We start from the raw sequence: 24872 nt of genomic DNA, 5'->3' as shown, positions 1-24872 counted from the left end.
CTGGGGATACAAAGAAAGGCAAAACCAGTCCCTGCTCTCAGAGAACTTACAGTCTAATGTGAAAGACAATGTGGAAACAACTCTGTGCAAGAAGGTGTATGTGTATATACATATACAAACATGCATACACATAGACATATGTGCACACGTACACACACACATCAGAGGGAAAGTACTAGGGGGTGGGGAGACCAGGAAGAGCTTCCTACAGAAGGTAGGATTGGCTAGACAAGTCACTTGACTCCTTTGGGCCTCAGTTTCCTCTTCTGTAAAAGGAATCTGGCATCAGGCACTTACTAGCTGTGTGACCTTGGGCAAGTCATTTCACCCTGTTTGCCTCAGTTTCCTCATCTGTAAAATCAGCTGGAGAAGAAAATGGCAAACCACTCTGGTATCTTTGCCATGAAAACCCCCAGTGGGGTCACAGAAAGTCATACATGACTGAAAAACACCTGAACAACAGCAGAGAGGAAGGGGCTGAGCTCTGATTTCAAAGGTCTTTTCTGGCTTTCCATATATGATGTTGTGGATTCAGCATATACAAGGAGGACCTGACTCAGAGAGTGGTGGGGAAGGCGTGGAATTTGCCTGAAGGCTCTGAGAAGGGGTAGATCAGCCCGAGGGAACTGGAGCCCCTGGCTCCGAGGACGTGTGACGGGCTCCTGTGGGGGCACTGGTGCTGGCAGTGGGCAGATTCAAGCCTCCCCCATGCTGGAGTCCTCCAGACTCGCCTCCCTGTGCCTAGCAGCTGAAACCTGCTCCTCTCTGCCTAGATCCATGCAAGGGCATTCTTAGTGACCTGAATCGTGTGTGCTGGGTGAACCCCCGCACCCGCCAGCCTGACATGCTACTACGACCCGAGAGCTGCCCACCCCGCCAGGAGCCAGTGTGTGGTGATGACGGCGTCACCTACGCCAACGATTGTGTCATGGGCCGTACCAGCGCCACCCTGGGCCTCGACATCCAGAAGCTGCGCTCTGGGCAGTGCCAGCCACAAGGTGGGCAGGAGGCTGGGTATGACCTAGTGGAAAATGGGTCTCTTCTGTGTCAGGCACTGAGCTGGGTGCTAGGAATCTTTTGTTAATTCTTTTATTTATTTTTAACATTCATTTTATTAAATCTCGAGTTTCAAATTTTCTCCCTCCCTCACTCATTGAGATGGCATCATAGATTAGACAGACGAAATTAAAAAGCCCTTCCTGTCCTCCAGGAGCTTACATTCTCCTGGTTGACAGGCCCCTTGTGCAGGGGCCCTGGGCTTGGCTAGCCTCACTTAGGGGACGCCCATGCCTGCAGGCCATCACTCTGTCCTGGAGAGCATTCTGGTCCCTTCTTGGACTTGTTCTCCCAAGGGAAGGCTGGGGCAGGAGCCCTGGGCATCTCCTCCAGCCAGATGGGGTCACGTACTGTTCCAAATCCCATCTCCCCCACAACCTCCTGCTGGGAGAGAGACACCATCCCACCTAGATAGACCACCACAGCTTGACAGCCTGGCATCTCAAAGTTCCTGGTAGCTTTGGCTGTTGTGGAGGATGAAGGGGTCACTCTCCCTGAGGCTGGTGTGGCAAAAGGGATGTGGAGCCCCTCCCAAATCCAAGTGCGCCCCCCCACCACTGCAGTGTCCTTGGGGGAAGCACTGACCGACCCCTCCCCCTCCTGTTTTTCAGACCAGTGCCCGGCCCCCTGCAAGTTTAATGCTGTGTGTCTGATCCGCCGTGGCCGTGCCCGCTGCTCCTGTGACCGAGTCACTTGCGACGGTGCCTACCGGCCTATCTGTGCGCACGGGGGCCACACGTACAGCAGCGACTGTGAGCGCCAGCGTGCCGAGTGTAGCCAACAGCGGGCTCTCCCTGTCAAGCACCAGGGGCCCTGTGGTAAGGCCAGCCTCCCAGCCTGCCTGTGCTTCGGGCCTGCTCCCGGCCCCGGGGTGCTCTCACTGCTTGCTCCCGTGACCAGCCAGCTCGTTTCTGTGTCTCTCCCGTGACGCTCCACAAATGCTTAGCTTGCCTCAGCTCCTACATCACATGCCATCCATATCCATGTGTCATGCTTTGAAGGAGCAGAGTCCAGACTTTTATCCAGCCTCCAGGTGGGGCCCCCCTCCTCCTTGCCCTTTCCCTCCTCCCTCTCTTCTTTCTCCTTGCCTCCTTTTCCCCACCATTCCCCTCAGTGCTGCCAGGAGACAGCGGGTGTTCCCAATGGCTCTGTAAGTAACAGGAGTCCTAGCAGCTGGTCCAGCTGTCTCAGGGGTGTTTGATAAGGGAGAAAAGTGGGGGGTGGGGAAGAGGGATAGGGGAAAGTGCCCTTGAGGTCTCTGATTTGCTTTGAGGGGAGGTGGATAGGTGCTGAGTTGGGGTAATAGCCAGGATGGTGTGCTCAAAGCCCCCAGCCCCTGGCCATTTATCTTGGCCCTGCCTAAACCTGCTTTCTTAGAACCATGCAGAAACCTCCTAGGCACCCTCTAGGCTCTTTCTCTGGGAATGAGCTGTGGCACCTTCAGTGCTGAAGCCCATGGTCTCACAGTGAGGGGAGAGGCCTTGAACCCTGGACCTCTCCCCCAGCATCCCCTCCCCCTGTCTCCCCAGCCCTCTTCTCTTCTCCTGAGGATCCCAAGAGAGAGGGAGTGAGAGTGATCCAGAGAGGGGCCACTGGTTCTGGGGTACACCCCAGGGCTAAGAAGGCACTAGGGAGGAGATAGGGTGGAGTGACCTGTCTCCTGGCTTTAGTGACCCTCCAACCCTCCTCCTGCTCTCTCCCAGTGTGAGCCCTGGGTAAAGGAGAGGGTGCCACTACATGTATAAAGACACACACATAGACACACACACACACACACACACACACACACACACACCACCACCACCACCACACCACCATTCCCCACAACCTCCCTATGTCCAGAAACAGAGCCAGGCTGGAGATTGGAGGAGCCTTGAAATGCCTTTGGAATGGAGTTTAGGGTGGGCCTTGGAGCTTATTGGGGGTGGGGCAGGATGGGCTCAGAGGAGGGGAGGGCCATTGGGGTCCTGGGGTGAGAGAGGGGGCCCTGCGAGCTGATTTCCCCCAGACAGGTCTGAGGGCTCCCTCTGTATGCGCATCTGTCTGTCCGTCTGTCCCTCCGTCTGTCTGGGATACTCTCGTCTGTCTTTCGTGCCTTTTCTTCTCTGGTCCTTTCCTCTTTGCTCTGCGTCTTGTGTCTTCCAGCCCTGCCTGTTGGGAGGACGGAGGCGCGCGAGCCGCCTTGGGGATCCCCCCCAACCCCACCGGGACCACCGGCAACCAGAGGTCGGCTTCTCTGGGGCGTCGGGGTGGGAAGGGGTACACCTCTCCCCGTGCCCTGCTTCCTTAGACCCGCCACTCCCCAAAGGATGGTGGCAAATACACCCCCCTTTCCCCTTTCCCAAATCTCTTCCATATTTTACATTCCTGGTCTGATTGAGAAGGAGCCTGTGATAGTCCGAAGGCTCCTGTTCTTGGAGTCAGGAGACCTGGGTTTTAAGGATTCTGGACTATGTGAACCTCTGAGGTTCTTTCCAGCTCAGTGTCCCAATTGCTATGGTTTGGAGCCTTCTATCCCCATCCCCACCTTTTGCTCTTGGGTTCTAGCCCCAGGCCTGGTCCAGTGTCCCAGCTTTGGATGAGGAGCCGGTCAGAGTAGAGGGCCTTGGTATCCCTCCTTCTTCCTCAGGGCTGGGCTGTGCTGGGGACCCTGAAAGCAATGGGGCCCCTCCCCCAAGATCCAGGGAGCTGGAGTGCCCAGGCCTGTAGCCAGGGCCACTGATGCTTACCTGAGGCCCCCCCTTGAGCTCGGCGAGGAGGCCTTGGAGCAGCAACAGACTTGTGGATGGCAGTTTGGGGTCTCCAGGGCAATGAGGCCCCTCTCCCCCGTCCTGTGTTTTTATGTTTGTCCCGTGTCCAGTGTCTGTCAGCTGAAGCCTGTGCCTTCTCATTGTCTCTCCCCCCACTTTCCCTTTCCCTCCTCTGATCCCACCCCCTCCCCAACCAAGCTTTTGGCTGGAGGAGGGTCATGGGCCGCTATAAGGAGGGTGGGGATGGCCCAAAACCTTGTAGGTTTGGAAGGCAGCGTGACATAGTAGATGGAGTGCTGCCTTCAAAGGCCACCTCAGACGGTCACTGGCCGGGTGACCCTGAGCAAAGCACTTTCCATCTCTGGTCTCAGTTTCCTCCTCTGTCCAACAAGGGGGATTGGGCTAGATGGCCTCCCAAGGCCCTTCCAACCCTAGATCTTGGGTCCTATGCCTGGGGTCATGTCTGGGTCTGCCCCCTCCCCAGCCATCCAACCCCAGGGCCACTGGAGAATCAGGGCCCTGTTTTCTCCGAAGGTCATTCCCCGGCACACCTGGAGTCCAGGCCTGCTCCCCTGAAGCCCTGGCCCAATGCTGGGAGCTCCAGGCAGGAGATGGAGTATAATAATCAGCCCAGAAAGGAGCCAGATTGGCTGGTGGCCCCAGAGACCTCAGCTTGGGCCCTGAGGTGTTGGTATGAGGGCCAACAAATGGCCTAGAATCTGTCTCAAAGTCACAGGGAGATGGCCTTTGGGTTCTGGCCCTCACCTTGTTTCTTTTTTGTGGTTGAGACTCATGGGAGGTGTTGCTGGTTTTTTTCACTCTGTGTGTGTGTGTGTGTGTGTGTGTGTGTTTGAAGGAACCTAACTCCCTTCCTTTATTTTCCCTCAAACTCTCCCCCTGCCAAAGGCTAGGCTCCCACCCCCCCCTTTCCTCTCTGATACCCCAGGATGGTTCTGATCCCCTCCCTCCATCTTCCTCTTCTTTCAGACCAAGGTCCCCCCAGCCCCTGCCTGGGTGTCGAGTGTCCTTTTGGGGCCACGTGTGTGGTGAGGAATTGGGAGGCTGTGTGTGAATGTCAGCAGGTATGTGCTGGCCTCTACGACCCCGTATGTGGCAGTGACGGTGTCACCTACGGAAGCCCCTGTGAGCTGGAGGCCACAGCCTGCGCCCTCAGGAAGGAGATCCTGGTCACCCGCAAGGGGCCCTGTGGTCAGTGATTCCAGGGGGCCTAGGGGAGTGATTGGGGGCCCTGTGATCAGTGATTCCAGGGGCCCTAGGGGAGTGCTTGGGGGCCCTGTGGTCAGTGATTCCAGGGGCCCTAGGGGAGTGATTGGGGGCCCTGTGGTCAGTGATTCCAGGATCCAGAAGGGATGGTGAAGGGGTGCCCTGTGACCAGTGAGGGGCTAATATGATCCATGAGGACATCTAACCCTGACATCGTTGGGACATCTGGAGTCTCACAGCGACGTCAGCTCTGCTTCTCCCACTCTCCCCCCAGGCCTGTGTGGGAAGTGCCAGTTTGGGGCCCTGTGCGAGGCGGAGACAGGCCGCTGTGTGTGCCCCACGGAGTGTGTGACTTCCACCCAGCCTGTGTGCGGCTCCGATGGGAACACATACGGCAGCGAGTGTGAACTCCACGTGCACGCGTGCACTCGCCAGATCAACCTCAGCGTGGCCTCCCCTGGACATTGCAGTGAGTGTCTGGGCCCCCTGCGGGAGTGCCCCTGCCTCATGAACTGACTTCAGAATACAATCCAAGGGAGTCAGGATTAGGTGGCAGGCTTTTCTGAAAAGGCTCTAGGGGTTTTAGTGGCCCACAAGCTTGGGGATTAGCAGTGTGTTGAGGCAGCCACAAAATCTGATCTTGGGCTGTCCTGGGAGAGCAGGGAAGTGACAGGACCCACTGTCCTTGGCCTTAGACCACATCTGGAGGATTGGGTTCAGGTCTAAGCACCATAGTTAAGAAGGTCATTAATAATCTGGAGGGAGTCTGGCCTTCAGTCCAGCCTGTGTGAGGATTGATGGAGGGATCTGCTGGGCTGTTAAGGCTCGGGATGGGTGTGGGGAAGGGCTGTCATGTAGGAGAGAGGTTATGTTAGTTCAGCTTGGCCCCACAGGGTGGGGAGGTGGGGCTATTCAAAGACCCCAGTAGGCTTGTTGGCAGGAGCTGTCCAAAAGGGGCCTGTGCTGCCTTGGGAGGTAGGGAGCTCTCCATCACGAAAGGTCTACAAGCCAAGGCTGAGTGAGACTCGATGGTCCCTGGGCATCTTCTGGCTATAAAGACTGTGCTTCCCCAGCAGACGACCTCAGCTCTGGCCTAGGCTGGCCCCTCACCCCAGTATCATCAAGGGCCCACCATTCCTCCCTTCTATATTGTGCCCCAGGCTCGCTTAATGCAGCCAGGCGGCTGAAGTCACTCAAAGCCAACTTAGGTGTCCTGGTCCCCAAGCTGCCGCCTCCCCCCACCCCTTCCCCCTGGGGCCCCCTCTCCTGCAGTCCAGAGCCAGCCTGGCAGATGTGGGGTGGGGGTGACCCACCCTTCCCTGTCCCTCTCTCTACAGAGACATGTGGGGAGACAGTATGTACCTTTGGGGCCGTGTGCTCCAATGGGCAGTGCGTGTGCCCCCGGTGTGAGCGGCCGCCCCCGAGCCCGGTCTGTGGTAGTGATGGAGTCACCTACGGCAGCAGCTGTGAGCTTCGAGAGGCTGCCTGCCAGCAGCAGAAGAAGATCCAGGAGGCCCGGCCCGGGCCCTGCGAGGACGGTAGGTGTGCCCAGAGCCACAGAACCCTTTCTGGTAGGAAAGAATTGTTTTGCTTTTCTTTGTATCCCTCGTGTTTATAGCACAGTACCTGGCACACAGCAGGTGCTTCATAAATGCTTGCTGACATGACTTGATAGCACATGTCTTCAATAGAAGAGAAGCCACTGCTTCCCCTCTCCCCCAACTGACTTTATTTTAGTTACTGGTGTTATTAAGTTTGGTAAGTAATTTACTAGAGATTAATTTTATAATTTTAATGACTGGCATCATTAAGTAGGTGCTTAATAAATGTTTGTTGACTTGGAACGCACATCTTCAATGGAAGACAAGCCACTGTTTCTCTCCCCAATTGAAGTTGTTTTAATTACTTATTTTTTAAAAATATATTTGTATTGACATCTTTTGTTTTTATATCACCTAGATTGTTCCCAAATTTCTTCCCCTTCCTCTTCCCAGTGAATCATCCTTCACCCCTTGTGATAAAGAATTTCAAAAAATTCAACAAAACTAATCAACATATCTGGGAAATCTAATGTTCCATGCCTGTGGACCCCCACCTCTGCTAAGGACTGAGGGAGCCGCATTCTCTGATCTCTTCTTTGGGCTCAAACTTGTTCTCTTTATCATTTTCCAACCTTCATTGGATTGGCTTGCAACGGCCATTCTTTCCATTTACGTTGCTGTCCTCCCTAAGGCAGCCACTGGGTATGTGGTCTTCTGGGCTGCACTTACTTCCCTCTGCATCAGTTCACGTGAGTCTTTCCGTGATTCTCGGCAGTCATCATTTCTTACAGCACAGTACTATTCCATCCCACTCATGGACCCCAGGCTGTCCAGCCATTCCTCAATCGGTGGGCGTCTTTGTTTCCAGTTCTTTGCTAGCAAAAAAAAATACAATTAAAGAAAATTCTGGCATGAATATCTTGGTGTAAATAGGAGCCTTTTTTATGGGGTACATGCTGGGCAGTGGAACCTCCAGGGCAATGGGTATGGACATTTTAGTTACAAAATTTTTTACTTCTCTTGTTTGTTTATACATAATTTATAATTCTAAGTATGTATAAAGTACTTTCCAAACCCCAAATCACTATAAATGCTAACTATTATCATTATTATTATTAATCTATTCTCCTTCCTCTCTACAGGGAGCAATCCCTTCTAAGGGGCATTTTAAAAAAATTTTTTTAGGCAATTGGGGTTAAGTGACTTGCCCAAGGTCACACAGCTAGTAAGTATCAAGTGTTTGGTCTGAGGCGGGATTTGAACTCAGGTCCTCCTGATTTCAGGGCTGCTGCTCTATCCACTGCACCACCTAGGTGCCGCCTAAGGAGGCATTTTTTAAAAAGAGAATTTTAAAAAAAGAGAGATTTAGCAAAATGGGGCAACCTGGGTGACGCAGCAAATGTGATGCTCCCCACCCATAGGTCCCCACCTCTGAAAAGAAGGGGTGGAAAGGCATCTTCTCATCTCCTTTTCAGGGACAGACTTATTAGGCTGAGATGGTGTTCAGGTTTCTTTTTGGCAATTATTTCCGTCGACATTACTGTAATCATCGCATCTCACTGTGTCTGCTTGCTTTGGTCTGCATCAGTTCATCAAAGTCTTCCAGCGCTCCCTGAAATCCTCTCCTTAGCTATTTTTGCCCATTCGTAGTCATTGATTTTCTTTCCCTCGCATTCTCTCCTCACTTAGAAGAAGAGAAAAACAAGCATAATCCTATAGCTAGCCTGGAGAGTCCTCCTGGATCATGAGGATTTGAGGGCTGCTCTGGGTTTTGTGCTGCTGGCCCCCGGCACCAAGACTTCTAGGTTATCCTATGACTCTAGACTTATTGTCCTCTCCCGGAAGGACCTGATGATGCTTATGGCCCTAGGGCCTGGCAGACCTACAGCTTTGCCCAGAGACTCCTCTTTGGGGAGGGGGCGTGGGGTGTTCTTCCTGTTGCAGGTGGCTCTCTACCCCCCCGGTTCTGAGTAGGTTTGGCACCAGGAGTAAGGAGGGAGAGGGAAGTCTATATTTCCCCCTGCCTCCTTGTTGTCTTCCAGCCTTGTCTGAGGTGACCAGCCTAGAGGGCTCCCTTGAGCTGGAATGACACACATCCTAGGTAACTGAGCCCCCACCAGCTCAGTAAGGACCACTTTAACGTCTTGTGCTTGTCTACACTGGTCAGCCTGGGGATGGGGAGCCTTGGGGAAGCAAGGCCTGGGACCTGGGCTTCTCACTGCATTGTCCCACCCTGTCTAATGCAGAATGTGGTTCTGGGGGCTCGGGCTCGGGTGAGGATGGTGACTGTGAGCAGGAGCGGTGCCGGCGACGGGGAGGCGTGTGGGATGAGGACGCTGAGGACGATCGATGTGTCTGTGACTTCAGCTGCCAGACAGTGTTACGCAGCCCGGTGAGGGTCCATCCTTGTCACGACCTCTCCCCTCCCTCCTCGCACCTCCCCAGCCTGGCCTGCATGGGGAGGGAAAGGAAGGGAGGGCTGTTTCCCAGCCCCTGGCCTCACAGGGGCCTGCCCTCCCTTTGCTCCTCCTCTTCCCACCCAGGTGTGTGGTTCTGATGGGGTCACCTATGGGAACGAGTGTGAGCTGAAGAAGGCGAGGTGTGAGAGTCGCCAGGAGCTGTATGTCACAGCCCAGGGGGCCTGCCGAGGTAGGGGGGCTGGGGGGCGAAGGGTGGAGGGAGCAAGGGCCGCTGAGAGTGTGGGGAGGGGGTGGCCGAGCACTTCCTGGGCACATGAATTTCACTCATCGGGGTCAGCCTTGTCAATTGACCCTGTCTCACTATCTTAGCCACGTCTACGATGGCCCCGCCCCCACCTGTCTTGCACTGCTCTCAGACCCCCTATGGCTGCTGTCTGGACAATGTTACCAGGGCCCAGGGCGTTGGCTTGGCCGGCTGTCCAAGTGAGTGCATGTGTGGACATGTGTTCTCCCTAGCCCAGGGGCAGGAGGTTTTCTTTTTTTGGGGGGGAGGGGGAGATGTTGTCCTTGTTTACAGATAGAGAAACTGAAACACTGGATCGAATCAGGGGTTTGAGTACCCAGGAAAAGCCCAGGCATGCCAATCCCCATCCCAAGACTTTGATCACCCAGGCAGAGCTGACCAGGGGTCAAGGGTGACTTTGGGGGCTCCAGAGTATCCGGCCGACCACAGATTGACCATGGGGGGCCCTGCCTGGACCAGCTTGGGGGGGGGGGGCTCAGGGTGACTTCTGGCTCTGGACTGCAGGCACCTGTCAGTGTAATGCGTACGGGTCCTATGGGGGAAGCTGTGACCCCACCTCAGGACAATGCTCCTGCCGCCCAGGGTTGGGGGGCCTCAAGTGTGATCGGTGCGAGCCAGGTTTCTGGAACTTCCGTGGCATCGTGACTGACGGCCGGAGTGGCTGCACCCGTGAGTGCCCGCGCGTGGGGGGCCTGGGCCAGGGGCCGGGGGCTGGCGGGCTGTCCCTAAGTTCCTTCTCTCCCCAGTGTTAGATGCAGGGTCAAGGCCAGTTTGTCTGCACCAAACCCCTCTCCTCCATCCGTCCCCATAGCACTGGGGGGGCCTGGTTAGCCTCCTGGGTGTCAATGAGGTCAGACAAAAGGGGTCAGGGTCTGTCTCCTCCATCCCTCGGGGTGTTAGGCTGAGTGGGCTGTTTCCCTGGGTGGAGACCCCAGGACAGCAATAGTCCTGGAGTTCAGATGAGAGGCCTTGAGAAGGTTACAGGTCCCAAGGTGGGGGGGGTATGAACCTGCATAGTTCTTCCAGCCTTGACACCTCACAATCACATGTGCACCACCCCCCCCAACAAAACATTCAACTCCACATGCAGTCAGTGGTCAGTTATCCACTTCTGGATTCTCCTTGAGCCATAGCAAACTCCTGGCCAGATGCTGATGTCAGCTTGAGCAGAGTGGAATTCAACCTGGCACAAAATCTAAAGGAAACTACGCACAGCATGAGCTGACATGGAGGTGGCTTTGGGGTTACTTACTTTTGGGGGGTTCTCTGCACCCCCTACATTCACCTGGCTCCTGGAAGGCCTGTGATATGGGACTTTGCAGCCACTGGGGAGTGGCCAGGAGGGTCGAGGCCAAAGACCAAGGCCTAGTGCAGCCTGTGTCCCTCCGCATGCCCTGGCTGCCACCAGGGGTCCCCACTGCCCACGTTCTAAGGCTCCTGGCTCCATCTCCCCTTTTCCAGCCTGTAACTGTGACCCTGGAGGCTCGGTAAGAGATGACTGTGAACAGATGACCGGCCTGTGCTCCTGCAAGGAGGGCATTACGGGAATGAAATGCAGCCAGTGCCCCCCCGGCAGCATCCTTGGCTCCTCGGGCTGTGAGAAAGGTGAGGGCCGAGCCCCCCAGACCAAGAGGGAAGCCTCATTCTGGGTGGGGCTCATCAGGGAAGGCTGGGGGACAGGAGTGGGGGTGGGATGGACTGAGACACAGTCCACTGGCCCAAAGCAAGGCTGTAGAGCCAGTGTGACCAGAGGGAAAGGGCAATGACCCTGGTTCTTATCCCAGCTCCGACTAGTCAGGGGTGTGCTGGTGAATGTTTAACAACCAGCTCTCCGGGGGTTGGAGTGTGCTCACGATACATTTTCTCAGTTTATCTTATTAACATTTTCTCCACTGCTTTTTTAAGTTTAGATAATAAATCAAACTCAAATTTGTAGCATTGGCCAATTTCCAAGGTGTGAGTGCCCACAGTGAACATTTAACCATCAGCTCTTGAGAGCCGGTTTGAGGTGTTTCCGGCACATCCCTGCCTCTAGTCCAGTCCAGTTTCCAAATGAGAGTCCCCTCTGTGACGTCTCTGGCAAGGAGTTGCCCAGCCTCTGTCAGGGTCATTGTGGCTGGGTTCATCTAACCCATTATGGTTAACCACAAAGCTCCCTTCAGACATCTCCTCGGGGCCTCCCAGCCACCCTACGAGGCAGCTCTTACTGTTTTACAGATGAGTAAGCTGAGGCTCAAGGCAAGTGACTTGCCCACGGTCACATTCATTGCATGGAATAAGCATTTATTAAGTGCCTACTGTATTCTAAGCACTGTGCTGGGACCAGAACAAGATGGCCCCTTGTTGGGGAATACAGTCAGGATTCTTTATGGCCTTCAATGTCCCGTCCCATTCTCGAGCTCTTGACCTTCTGATATTCCTCTTCCTGCCAGCCCCAGATGGTTGGCAGGGAGTGGAAGCTCACAGTGTCTTCACCCCTAGACCCCTTGGCTCCCAAGTCATGTGCCGAGCTGAGCTGTGTGTTTGGGTCATCCTGTGTGGAGGCTGGCGGCTCTGCTCACTGTGAGTGCCCGGCACCTGTATGTCCAGAGGACAGTATGATCAAGGTTAGTGACAGCGTTGTTGGGGGCTGGGGGTGGGCACCCAGGCTGGGCACCATGTGGGAAGGAAGATCGCGGGGCTAGGGTAGCGCCTCCCTCCATGCACCCTCTCAGGACAGGGCGGGAGCTGCCCCTCTGTTGCTGCACTGGCTTTGTTCCCACCTCCCTCCCTCTGCCCCTCCTTTCCTTCCTCCCACCTTTCTCCCCTTGCTGCCCTCTAGCGTGGCTGAGCCTTTTCTTCCTAACCCTTCCCCCCAGGTCTGTGGCTCAGATGGAGTGACCTATGGAGACCCGTGCCAGCTGAGGACCATCGCCTGTCGCCAGGGCCAGACAATCACTGTGCGGCATTTTGGGCAGTGCCATGGTGAGGGGGGTTCCCAGGGATGGATTGTCCATCCTTTGCCTCAGGCTGAGGTCCTCCTGGGCCAAGGGAGGCTGGTGTAAGCATCCCACTAAAGCAAAGACCCTGGTGACCTTCCTGACACATAGCCAGAGGTTCTTCCATAGATCTAACCTGCTGCATCCCCTCCCTCCTTCTCCTTCTCCCAGCCTTAGGTAAATGGCCTGCCCTTCTCCTCATCTTTGGCCCCACCTCCCTGGCCCATCACTTCCCCTGGAAGCCACCTTATGGGAACCTCCCCTCTTTTTCCTTTCAGAGCCCATCACCCATGGGAGCCCCCCTGCCCATCCTCCCACAGCCCCATCTGAGGAGGCCTCAGAAACTATCCTGCCCTCCCTCCTGAGGTTCACCAGTCAGGCCCCAGAGACCCCAGTGACCACAGAACCAGGGACTATGTGGCAGGGACAGGGTGCCCAGCCCACGCCCCGCAGCCATCCCGCCACTCGGCCTTCTGTGCCAGCCTGGACCACAGCAGGTGTCCGCCGGACCACAACACGGCCTGCTCCCGCACAGACCACCCCAAGCATCCACAGGACAACAGTACGGCCTTCCACTCCTACCTGGACCACGGCAGGCGTCCACAGGAGCACAGTGCGGCCCATCCTGACTGCCCCAGTAGCCCCCGCTGCCATCCCCACCTTGGCCTACTCTGAGTCGGGCAGTACCGACGACAGCAGCGGTGACGAGGAGCTCAGCGGTGACATGGAGGCCAGCGGGGTGGGATCTGCAGGTGCGCGAGCCAGTCACCTTCGACTGACCTGATCTGTTTTCTATTGGTTTGTTGATGAATTTCAGGGTAGGGATGGTTTCTTTTGGACAGAAGCATCTCACTCTGTGTCTGAGGTCGTAGTGGGCCCTTAAAAGTGGTGGTTCAGTGAATGGATGGATGAATAAAGGAATGAATTAGTAGGTTGATGCTAAGGAAGGAGGAGGCATGAGCCTTCTTCCCCTCAAGCCCCCGAGTCTGAGAGGGAGACTCAGCTGCTGCCCTGGACTCGTGGGGGAGACACAGCCCTGTCTCCGGGGAGCCCAATGGGACTGGGTAATGCAGAACGTGCCCTCAGAGCAACTGCTAGTCTGACCCTGGGGCCTCAAGGGTTCTCTGGACCTGTGCTGGGGCTGCCCACTCAGCTCTATCCCCCCCCAAATCCCTTCTGCCTGCAGGGATAGAGCTTCTGGAAGAGGGGGGTGTGGCGGCCCCCACTCCTCCTGTCGAGAGGGCTTCTTGTTACAACTTGCCCCTGGGCTGCTGCTCGGATGGAGAGACACCCGCCCTGGACGCCGAGGGCACCAACTGCCCAGGTATGCCGCCTTCCAAGGGCCCCGGGGGCTGGGCCCTAGAGGACGGGGCTGTGTTTGAGCAGGCTGGTCACCTCCGCCCCATTCTCTAGTGCTGTGCATTGCTAGGACCGTGAGGACCAGGAGGCCTCTGCTGCCCCGTACGGGATGCCTCTCCTCTGACTCTGAGCACCACCCCTTCCCCGTCAGCCCCCTGGTGCTGGACCTTGCACTCTATGTAGAATTCTGTTACGTACTTACGGACTGCCGAGTTGTCTTCCTCCGTTAGAGTGTAAGCTCTCTGAGGGCAGGCACCACTTTTGCCTCTGTGTATCCTCGGTGCTTAGCACAGTGCCTGGCATGTAGTAGGCACTTAATAAGTGCTTATCTAGTTTGGGCAACAACTCCTGGGGCAGGGGGCACCGCCTGGGGAAAAATATGCCCACTCACCTGTGTGCCAGGAGCCTCTGCCTGGATGGGCAGCCCTTGGGAGGTAGGCGTGTGTGCGGATTTCCTTTCTAGCTCTTGGCATGTGAGATGCGTGTGTGTGTGTGTGTGTGTGTGCGTGCACTTGTGCACACAGGTGTGTGTGTGTGTGAGATACACATGTGCGTGTGCCCACTACGTTCTGGCTAATGTTTCTCTCTTGTTACCTAGGCAGCCCTGGGGGCACCTGCTGTTGGGGCCACCGCCCACAGGAGGCTGTGTGGTAACTCTGGGCGCCCCTGCCAGCTCCCATTAACCTCCATAGCCCCATCTCACTAACAACCCGCCCGTCCTGCTCGCCTGCTCTCCTGGGGCCCGGGCCCCCAAGCCAGCACTGTACAGTGGCCAGTGAACTCGGGGGAGAGGGGCTCATTTTCTCCTTCTCTCCACCCCCCCAACCCCACAGCAACCAAGGTGTTCCAAGGAGTGCTAGTTTTGGAAGAGGTCGAGGGGCAGGAGTTATTCTATACTCCAGAGATGGCAGACCCCAAGTCAGAGCTCTTCGGGGAGACGGCCCGAAGCATTGAGAGCGTGGTATGTCTTCTGTCCCTGCCCCTCCACACACCCCCATGCAGAGTACTCACCAGACAGAACACCAGGGTGTAAGAGTATAAGTATTTATTAAGCACCTACTGGATACCAGGCTTTATATGTATTATCTTATTTTATCCAACCACCCTGAGAGGTAGGTGTTATTGTTACCCCCATTTTATAGATGAGGGAACTGGGGCAAATACAGGAGAAGTGACTTCCCCAGGGTCACACAGCTAATACAAGTCTGAGGCTGGATTTGCACTGGGGTCTTTTTGACTCCAGGCCTGGTGCTACCTAGCAGGAGGTTAGATTCAAGGATGCATTGACCAAGGGGCTGGGTGACCTCAGACCAGTGAAGCTGTAGACCTCCTCACCCTGCCCCCCCTCCCCAAGGAAATGAAGTATCATCTGATATGAGTGCAGCTAGTCCAGAGACAGGAGGATGGACTGAATGACCCCTGCAGACCTCTAGTTTCTCATTCTCCCTCACCTTTGTCCACGAGGGACACAGAATAGGATTCAGAGGCCTCCAGGATGGTCCCAGACCTTCATCCTGCCCTGCAAGGTCATAAGCCTGGCCAACTCTGGAGATAGGGGAGGACAGGGTCTCCCCTGAGCTCAGCGTCTGACTCCCTGTCCCCACCCCGCAGCTGGAGGGCCTGTTCCGGAATTCAGACGTCAAGAAGGACTTCCGGAGCGTCCGGATGAGGGACCTGGGCCCAGGTGGCTCTGTGCGCGCCATTGTGGATGCCCACTTTGACCCCTGTGAGTGAGGGGCCTGCCTGCCCCTGCATTCCCCCAGGCTTGGGGTGGGGTGCCCTGGATGATGGAGGAGCTTCTGGAGGCCTCCGGGACAAAAGGGCCTGTGTGGGAGCTTCTAACAACAACCCCCTTGTTTGGATCCTGGCTGGGGAGGGGGAGGTGGCAGCTGGGGTCAATGCTTCTTAAGTAGCTGCCTCGTCCCCCTTCCCCTCCTCTCTCCCTCCCAGCCACATCCTTCACGGCTCTTGATGTGGGCCGGGCCTTGCTGAAGCAGATCAGAGCATCTAAGAAGAGGGTCCTGGTAGTGAAACAGCCCCTTGGAGACCACGTCAAGTTCATGGACTTTGGTGAGTGCTGGCCTCACCCAGCCTGGCCTTCTGATCTGGGGGACCAGTCGGGCCTGTCGTCTGCTCCATTCATCTCAGGACTCGGAGGGCTGGGGACTCCCTCGTTACCTCCCCCCTTCCCTCCCACCCCTGTGAGCCTTGAGATGCCACTGCCCAGGGGACATGGGTGTCCTTTTGCTTCTGAGCCAAAGCCCAGCTGAGAGATGGCCCTGTGCTAAACAAGGCATTCTTTCTTAACTAACCGGGCTCCTTCACCCCCTCGGCCTGGAACCAGGGGTCAATTGCATTGAAGGAGCAGCAGAAGCCCCCTGGGGGTGGGAGGGATGTACCACTACCCCCAGCTGTGCTCAGCCCTTTTCTTCTGTCATACACCAGGCACTGATGGGTCCTTTCCTCTCTTGCAGACTGGCTCCCTGTGCTGTTCACCACGGCTACCACGACCACCACTGTGGCCACGGCTGAGGCCATGACCCCGGGCAGCCATCACACCTCTGCCGTGACTCCCCACACACTGTACCCAGGTCACCTGGGCCGGCCCCATGGCAGGACTCTGGCCCCACCAGTGACCCGTAGACCATCCACCACTATAGCCCTTCCCCCAGCCACTCCCCCTGTGACTCGGAGACCTCCCCGGCCCTGTGACTCCCACCCCTGCCTCCATGGAGGCACCTGTGAGGATAATGGGAAGGACTTCACCTGCAGCTGCCCAGCTGGCCGGGGTGGTGCCGTCTGTGAGAAAGGTTAGGGGGCCGCTGGGCGAGGAGCTGGCTGGAGTGCTCTGTGGGTCGTGGGGCGGGCATGGAGGCAGAGCCAGATCTGGCTGGGAAGGAGGGCAGAGGCCAGAGAGTCACCCCCCAGCACGCACTTTGTGCCCCTCCCCCAGCCGTGCAATATTTCGTGCCCGCCTTTGGGGGCAGATCCTACCTGGCCTTCCCCACACTCCGAGCCTACCACACCCTGCGTGTAGCCATGGAGTTCCGGGTGTCCGAGCCCCACGGGCTTCTCCTGTACAACGGTCAGAGCTCCGGGAAGGACTTCATTGCACTCACGCTGGTCAACGGCTTTGTGGAACTCAGGTGCAGGCCCCTGGATGCTTGGACAGCCCAGGCGCTGGTAGATGGATAAATGGATGGATGGGTGAATGCAGGCCTGGGGTCTGAGCTTGTGTGTGTGACTCTGTGACCCTGTGTGTGTGTGTGATGGTACACGTACGTGCACCGCAGACTGTGGGGGATAGTGTCCATGGGACTGTGAGAGCCACTGTGTACATGAGACGCAGGGTGTGTGTGTAGTGTGTGTGTGACTACCCCGTGGGGTGCTCACGTAGCATTATATAGCTTTGTGTCTTTGCATGTGCTCTGGAGTTATCTTGGCTACATGGGGAAGAGGTTTCATGGTAGAAGTGGGAAAGAGTGTCAGCAGACCAGGGTTCGAATTCTACCTTAGTCTTTTATTTCCTGGGTGTCACTTAATTTGAGCCAAATCACATGGATCCTTTCCAGGCCTCAGTTTCTGAATCTGTAAAATGGCTCTAAGACCCCCTCTGGCTCTATAAGCCCATCTGCTGTGGACTTCTGGGCCAGGTGTGGGTAAGGCAGGTGATGGACTTCTGAAGTAAGGGGCCTGGGATGGGAGGGGGTGCTGTGCACCTCAGAGTCAGGCTCACAACCTGAGCCCCTGCCCTGTGCTGCCTCATCCGCCCACCAGGTTTGACACAGGCTCCGGCGTGGGCATCGTCACTAGCAAGGTGCCCGTGGACCGTGGCCGGTGGCACCGGCTGGTGGTGACGAGGAACCGGCGCCACGGGGTGCTCTCTGTGGACGGGGAGCCCCATGTGTCCGGTGAGAGTCCCGGCGGCACCGATGGTCTCAACCTGGACACAGACCTGTTTGTGGGCGGCGTCCCCGAGGACCAGGCGTCCGTGTGAGTGGGGGCCGGGTGGGGCAGGGCGGCTGCGGGGGGCGCAGGGCCAGCTGGGCCCCGACACTGACCCTGCCCCGGCTCCTCCCGCTGCCAGAGTGTCAGAGCGCACATCAGCCAGGGCCGGTCTGAGGGGCTGCATCCGCCTCTTGGATGTGAACAACCAGAGGATCGGGCTGCGGGAGAAGGGCCCGGATGTTCTCTACGGCTCGGGGGTGGGCGAGTGCGGGGGCAACCCCTGCCTGCCCAACCCCTGCCACCATGGTGCCACCTGCCAGGCCCGAGAGGCTGACACGTTCCACTGCCAGTGTCCAAAGGGCCGAGAAGGTGAGGCCAGCAACGTGGGCAAGCGGGGTGGAGGCGGGACAGGGGGCTGGCTGAGAAAGGGCAGAGCCCAGGGATGGTGAAACCTGAATCTCCCTCCCAACCCCAGGCCCCACCTGTGCTGATGAGAGGAATCCCTGCCAGCCCAATCCTTGCCAAGGGGCAGCTACCTGCCGAGTGCTGCCCGAGGGAGGCGCCAAGTGTGAATGCCCCATGGGGCGAGGGGGCCGGTTCTGTCAGACAGGTGAGGCTGGGGGAGAGCAGGACGAGGGCAGCTTCGGTTAGGGGGTGCAGAGTCCAGGCCGCTTTCAGGGGATGCTGCGGATTGTGGCACTAACGGGCTTGCGTCAGGCTTCCTTGCGAGGGTTCGTGCCCCCGGCAGCCAGCATGGTGGCCGTTAAGAAATGCTCGTCAATGGATTCTGCGTCAGCATCCTAGGGCAGAAGCACAGGTGTCCCACCCTAGTTACGCTCTGGGACAGAGGCTCTAAAGCCGGCTGGTCCAACTATCTCATGTTACAAATAAGGAAACTGAGGCCCGGGTCTGTGGCAAAGTCAGGATCTGAGTCCAGGTCTTGGGGTTCTTAGACTAGAGCTGAAAGGGACTCAGAGGCCAGCTTACCCAGCTCCCTCCTCTTACAACTGAGGCTCGGAGAGGGGAAGAGAGTTAACCAAGGTCAAATGACTTGAACAAGGTCTGTGGCAAACAGACTCTTAGTTCTTGAGCTGGAAGGGACTGATGAAGAAACTTTGAGAGGGGTGGGAAGGAAGCCAGGACAGGTGCCGGACAAGCATGGAAGGCTCCTGCTATAAGCCTCCTGACTTTCCTCTCCCTCATTCTCCAGTCACAGAGCAAGATCCATCCAGACCCTTCCTTCCCACCTTCAACGGTTTTTCCTACCTGGAGCTGAAAGGCCTGCACACCTTCGGGGATGTTCGGGGGTGAGAGGGGCTGGGATCGAGAGTCAGGTCTAGGGGGACTGAGGGGGCGTGAAGCCCATGGTGTTCGGTGGGAGGGCACCTCTGGTCTGGCTCCTGGCTTTCCCTACAGGCCGGCTGAGGCCTAGGGGAGGACATCACGGTGAGGGCCCCAAGGCTGGGGGATGGGTGGGATGACTTCCCAACCACCACAGGGAGAAGATGGCCATGGAAGTGGTATTCCTGGCCCGGAGTCCTACTGGCGTCCTCTTCTACAACGGGCAGAAGACTGATGGCAAAGGTGACTTCGTGTCCCTGGCCCTGCATGGCGGGCATCTGGAGTATCGCTATGATCTGGGCAAGGGAGCCGCAGTCATCAGGTGACTGTCTAGGGCTGGGATTGCACCTGGCACCCGGGCCAGGCAGGGGAGACTGAGGTCTGGGTCAGGGCTGGCTGGACAAGGCTGAGAGAGCCCTGCACTGGGATAGCTGTTCTCCTACTGCCTCATCTCCCACCCACCAGGAGCAAGGAGCCCATCACCCTGAACAAATGGACCCGGGTCTCTCTGGAGCGGAACGGGAGGAAAGGGGCCATGTGGATCAATGATGGGGAACGAGTGCTAGGAGAGTCCCCAGTAAGTGAGCTGGCGAGAGGCTTAGAGTGAGCTGGTGGGACCCTTAGAATGGGGGGCTTCACTCCCACCCCTGACTATAGCACCTGGATAGGCCAGACCTCCTCCCCTGGGACTCTAGCTGGGGTCATGGGGTGGGGGGACAGACAGGTAACTGGTCTGGGGAAAGGGGGTGTTGGGACCCTGGAGCTTGGATGGAGTACCTGGGGGCAGGGGGGCTCTCCCCGTTCTTCTTCCTATAGCTCTACCACTCTTCCCCCATAGCAATCCTGAAAAGTTCTTATACTTCTGCTGCCCCACCTCCTGCAATGCCATGTCCCTCCTCTGCTTAGATCTCTAACTGTAGGGGAGGGCCTGTGGGATCTCCCTGCTTCCCCCTCCCCACTGCTGGCCACCATTGCCCCTTGGGACCCGCTGACATTATCCTACTGATCTGTTTTCTCTCTCTCCCTGTCTGTCTGTCCCAATCTCTGTCTGTCCGTCTTTGTCTTTGTCCTTTTCCCTCCTTGCTTCCCCCTTTCTCGCCTTCTCTCTGCATTGCCCCCCTCCGGATTTCAGAAATCCCGAAAGGTACAGATAAGTATTGCTTCTGTTTGCCCTGTCCTATAACCTGATATCATTCTAACCTGACCTATAGCCATCTGTGGACATATCCCTTCCTCAGTCCTCCTCCTTCCCCCAAATCCTCACTAGCCTGTAAGCTCCTGGAGGGCAGGGTTAGGCCATTGCCTCTGCCTTGAAGCTGCATCATGGTACAGAAGTGACTGTGGTCTTGATGCAGACTCAAGCTGGTCCTCACTGGCTAGTCTGGTCTGAGGCCCAGCTGGCCCAAGTTTGGAGAGGTTTGTTATCAGATTGGGGGTGGCAGGTGAATTTTTTGGCCCCAGAAACTTGAGAAGACCATCTACTAAGTGATTGATTGAGGGGCTGTAATCCTACATCAGTGGAGAGATTTTTCCAGACCGATGAAATCAAAGCAAGAAGCATCCCCAGCACTAGCTTGGGGTTGTGAGCACAGGAGACACTTAGATGCTGAATCCTGGCTGCCTCATAGAATGAACTGAACATTGAATTTGGGGACAGAGCCTAGGTTCAAATCATGTTTCTCCCACTTCACTATTTGCAAGCTCCTTGAGGGCTGGGATTCTTTTATTTTTGCGTTCCCAGTGCCTAGAACAGTGCCTGGCACATAGTAGGTGTTTCATAAATGCTTGCTTGCTTGACTGTCTTGACTGGTTGACCTCAAGGTCCCTTCCAGCTCTAAATCTGTACTCTGTGAATTGAATTGTTAATTTGGCTAGCTTCTTCCTGCCCCTTGTTGTTTTCCATTGCTCGCCTCCATCTTCACTCAGATCCAGTGTCTAGAATAGCTGCCTCCATGACCCTCCTCTGCCATTCCTGACTTCCTGCCCTGCATCTAGTGATACCCCATTGTCAGTCATTTCTGTGTGTTCTAATAAATCCTGGGTAAAGCCATTGTCTTTGGGGTTAGGGATGGCAATGTTAGTGGTTGGGGGAGGTGTCTTAAGTTTGTCCCCTAGGGTCTTTCAGACTCCAGGGAAGGCATGTGAGGTACAGTCTGAGCTCCCCACTTCTGACTCAGATTCTCATGGTTCCCTCCCCCTCCCTGCCCCACCCAGATGCCACACACTGTCCTCAACTTGAAGGAACCACTATATGTTGGAGGTGCTCCTGATTTCAGCAAACTGGCCCGTGCAGCTGCTGTCTCTGGAGGCTTTGATGGGGCCATCCAGACGGTAAGAGTTGGCCTAGGTGCAGGGAGGGGAGCATAGGCCTTTTCCCTCCCACAGCTCTGGCCAGGGGGAGCCACACCTCTCCCTTCCCTTCCCTGCCTCCAGGTCTCACTGAAGGGCCGTCAGCTGTTGACAAGAGACAATGTCCTGGATGCTGTTGAGATCTCCTCCTTCCCCGACCACCCCTGTACCCAGGCCTCGGGCCAGCCCTGCCTCAATGGGGGCTCCTGCTCTCCCCAGCAGGACACCTATGAGTGCCTGTGCCCGGGGGGCTTCTCGGGGGCCCACTGCGAGAAGGGTGAGGCCGGGGCTCGGTCAGGGGGTGGTTTGGAAGAGAAACCTGGCAAGACAGAGCTGTACCTCCTTGGCTTTCTTCCACTACAGTTAGATTGGTTCAAGTTAGACTCAGGAAAGAAAGGAAGTGAGGGTTAGAAGGGGAGGGAGCATGGTGCAGCAGCAAGTGAGCTGGCACTAGAGAACCTGGGTTCAAATCCCAACCTAACTTTTTCCTACCTGTGAGACCTTGAGCAAGAATTTCATGTTTCTGGGGACAATTTCTCCCAGTTAAAATGAGGGAGGTGGCTCCTAAGGTCCCTTCCAGCTCTAAACTGAGGTCTTAATGCCTTCCTCCTCGCCCCACCATACCCAGGGCTGATTGAGAAGTCGGCTGCTGACCTGGACTCCATCGCCTTTGATGGACGCACATTCATTGAGTATCACAATGCAGTGACAACCAGGTAATGCTTCCCCAGCTCTGGTAGTTTCCCTGTTCCCCCTAGCCTCCCTCTGGGCCCCTCGCCAGCTGCCTCCAGTACTCCCAGCAGCTTCTAAGAAGATTGGAAGGGAGACCACAGGTGGAAATGGGGGCCGCCATCAATGTCCCTGAACAGATTCCTCTCCTGCTCCTAGCCTGGGGTGGGGAGCAGTGTCTTTTTCTTTCCTGTTGTCCTTCCTACTTCAAGTGTGCCCCCATCTCCCTTCTTAACTAGCCTGGCCCTCTGCACTTTCTGTATGTCTCTGTTGTCTGTCCATCTTCTCTCCTCAATTGCCTGTCTGTGTCCTGCCTTCTCACTGTCCTTGTTTCTCTGTTTCCAAGCGAACTGACCAATGAGATCCCAGCGTAAGTAGCACAGTAGCCCCATCCTCCTCATTGGACATCTGCCATCCTCATTGATCATGCAGCCACCCTCTGGATCCCTCTCCCCCAACCCCCATCCTAATAGGTCAGCCAGCTTTAGGGGCTATCCATCCGTTCCCAGACTCCTTATCCTCAGAGGTCCTATAGGCCGACCCTCCTCCCTGGCCCCCACCAATCTTCCCAAGCCATTTAGCTTTCCTAGGGCTCCCCATCCTTATGCGCCCACTGGCCAACCTCCAGGTCCCTTGTCCCTAGCTACAGGTCACCTATCAAGCATCCCAATCTCACCATCCTCATGTGCTATCCAGCCATATCCAGGCCAGAGCACTGCCTCTCCGCCTTCACAGGCCATCCATCCATCCATACATACATACATATATTCCCTATCCCTAAAGTCCACTTATCCCTAGGGCAGGGGCCAGGGCTGGTGGGAGCAGAGAAGATGGCAGGAACTGAGGTCCAACGCTGGGGCCTAGAGCTATAATAGGGAAGATTTGGGTCAGATGTCAGGAAGAACTTTCCTGACTGTTAGGAGTCTCTGCCTCTCTCTTGAGCCTCCGTTTCCCTGTCTTCCCACATGTGTGAGGCTGGTACCAGTCCTCAGACCCAAGTGAGTCAGGCTGGCCTAGGTTAGTTTTCCTTTCTGGGAGATGGTGCCATCATTCTCCCAGTGATGAGGGCCTACTGTGTCTTACAATGCCCCTACGGACATTGTATGTGTACACCGGTAATTGGGGACATGTTTGTCTCTGTGTAGCACCAATGCGTGTTAGCATATGCTGTGTTTCCCCTACAAGCCATCCATCCCCTTGTCCTCCTGTCCTGTTTCATCCCACCTCTCCTCCTCCCTTGGGAGCTAAGAGGTGGACTTTGGCCCTGGGCTGGCACTGGGGCCGCTGGCTGCGTAGACATCTGCGTGCTCCCAGTGGCCTGGCCACAGATCGTCCCATTCCCCACAGGAAGCCCCTGTGTTCTGTCTAAAGGGGCTGCATTCCCATTATTAAGAACCTCCCAGTTCTCTGATTCAGGAAGAATTGGCAGGCCACTTCCTATGGGTTCCTCCAGGACCCTGGAGAGAGGGAAGGGAAGGCCTTGTGATCACTTCCCTGTGCCCAAGATAGATCCTGCTATGCCAGTGTTCCCCAGGTACTCCTGGAATAACCATTTACTGGGGCTCTCCCAAGGTAGGGGGCTGAGCTGAGCCACCTTTGGAGGGCCCAGCCCCCTTCAAGGAGGGCCTTCTATTCCCCAGGAAGGGAAGGACTAGTGTGCTCCTTCATCCCCGGAAGCACTGGGGAGGGAGCAGGGTTCAGCTGGCCAGCAGCTTCCTTCCCCCCTCACACCCCTGGGTTCCTTAGTCTCAGGGCCCCCTCAGCCTCGTCTCCCCAGACTCCTTGCCCTGCTCAGGCTGCCTCTCTCCCTGCTTACTGCTTCCCTCCCTCTCTTCTTGCTTCTAAGTCCTGATGGTCTGGACTCCGGGGTCCTTTCCAGGTGAGCGTGTGCCATGTGCCCAGGCCTGCGTGGCCTCCCTGCCTGCCTGCCTCCTTTAGCCTCTCAGTGTCTCTGTGTCTCTCATGTGTCTCTCAGCATCTGGGGCTCTGAGCTCCTTTGTCAGTGTCTCTGTCTCTCGGGCCCCTCTGTCAGTGTCTCAGTTCCTCTTGATCTTCCCTCCCCTCCATCTCTGTGTGTGCATGTCTAGACTTGCCGTGTAGATGCCCAAGGGGCAGCTGTGCCCTTCCTCGGTCCATCTGGGCTGTCGCTCCCATCCCCCCACCACAGCCTGTCCCATCCTCTTCCCCCCAGTGAGAAGGCCTTGCAAGAGAACCACTTTGAGCTGAGCCTGCGGACGGAGGCCATGCAGGGACTGGTGCTGTGGAGCGGCAAGGGCACAGAGCGGGCTGATTACATCGCGCTGGCCATTGTGAATGGCCGCCTGCAGATGACCTATGACCTGGGCTCCCAGCCCGTCGTGCTGCACTCCACGGTGCCTGTTAACACCAACCGCTGGCTGCGCGTCAAGGCCTCTAGGTCAGCAGGAGCTGGGGATGAGGGGGCTGGGAAGGAGGACAGCTGCGCAGGCCAAAGGCTGGCTGTCTCGGGCTTTGGCCCAGCTTGGCCCACTGGCCCTAGGGCTAATAATAGAGGTGAGAGCCGGGGCAGGAGGTACCGGCTGTGCCCAGACTTGCCTGTCCCAGATTCTAGGAATGGCCAGGAGGATGGGAGTGGGGGTGGCTTTGCAGGGGAGAATGCCCAGGCCTGCCCTGGGGACACAGTTTGGTTATTTACAGCGCAGGGTGGGCCAGGTCAGGCCAGAGCAGGGACAGCTGTAGGGGGTGTCTGAGATGCTTCAGCCAGTGGGCAGGCGGGTGGGCAGGTGGGAGGGTAGGCAGGCCTAGACAGCAGCCTGGCCCCCAACAGAAGCAGGAATCCTGGCCCTGGGTGCCCCTAGGGGAGAGAGGGCTGGCCCTGTCAGGCTCAGGCAGGG

The 24872-nt window shown here is 56.7% G+C and overlaps 1 protein-coding gene across 3 annotated transcripts in view; it reads left to right on the top strand.

Moving 5' to 3' along the window:
- Positions 1-24872, top strand: part of AGRN (agrin) — an 88358-nt gene that overhangs the window by 59067 nt on the left and 4419 nt on the right. For 2 of the 3 annotated variants that reach the window (XM_020976724.2, XM_078145787.1), the window contains 29 exons: positions 774-998; positions 1668-1874; positions 4794-5015; positions 5305-5499; positions 6368-6568; positions 8818-8963; positions 9115-9220; positions 9361-9474; positions 9800-9964; positions 10757-10900; positions 11777-11901; positions 12154-12259; positions 12552-13025; positions 13460-13597; positions 14466-14593; positions 15244-15358; positions 15583-15702; positions 16107-16442; positions 16586-16778; positions 17410-17625; positions 17720-17949; positions 18056-18190; positions 18791-18887; positions 19079-19243; positions 19387-19498; positions 21136-21252; positions 21355-21547; positions 21899-21986; positions 24191-24415. In XM_020976724.2, the coding sequence (XP_020832383.1) occupies positions 774-998; positions 1668-1874; positions 4794-5015; positions 5305-5499; positions 6368-6568; positions 8818-8963; positions 9115-9220; positions 9361-9474; positions 9800-9964; positions 10757-10900; positions 11777-11901; positions 12154-12259; positions 12552-13025; positions 13460-13597; positions 14466-14593; positions 15244-15358; positions 15583-15702; positions 16107-16442; positions 16586-16778; positions 17410-17625; positions 17720-17949; positions 18056-18190; positions 18791-18887; positions 19079-19243; positions 19387-19498; positions 21136-21252; positions 21355-21547; positions 21899-21986; positions 24191-24415 (5038 nt within the window). Of the gene's footprint in view, positions 1-773; positions 999-1667; positions 1875-4793; positions 5016-5304; positions 5500-6367; positions 6569-8817; positions 8964-9114; positions 9221-9360; positions 9475-9799; positions 9965-10756; positions 10901-11776; positions 11902-12153; positions 12260-12551; positions 13026-13459; positions 13598-14465; positions 14594-15243; positions 15359-15582; positions 15703-16106; positions 16443-16585; positions 16779-17409; positions 17626-17719; positions 17950-18055; positions 18191-18790; positions 18888-19078; positions 19244-19386; positions 19499-21135; positions 21253-21354; positions 21548-21898; positions 21987-23845; positions 23879-24190; positions 24416-24872 lie in introns of all 3 variants that reach the window. The other variant, XM_020976709.2, reaches the window with a different exon arrangement.

This window comes from Phascolarctos cinereus, unplaced genomic scaffold (genome assembly GCF_003287225.1).
Source record: "Phascolarctos cinereus isolate Bilbo 61053 unplaced genomic scaffold, phaCin_HiC Scaffold_726;HRSCAF=1367, whole genome shotgun sequence".
In the NCBI taxonomy this organism is placed as follows: Eukaryota; Metazoa; Chordata; class Mammalia; order Diprotodontia; family Phascolarctidae; genus Phascolarctos; species Phascolarctos cinereus.
Note: the sequence above shows the minus strand (reverse complement) of the source record. Positions and strands in the feature narration are given on the sequence as shown.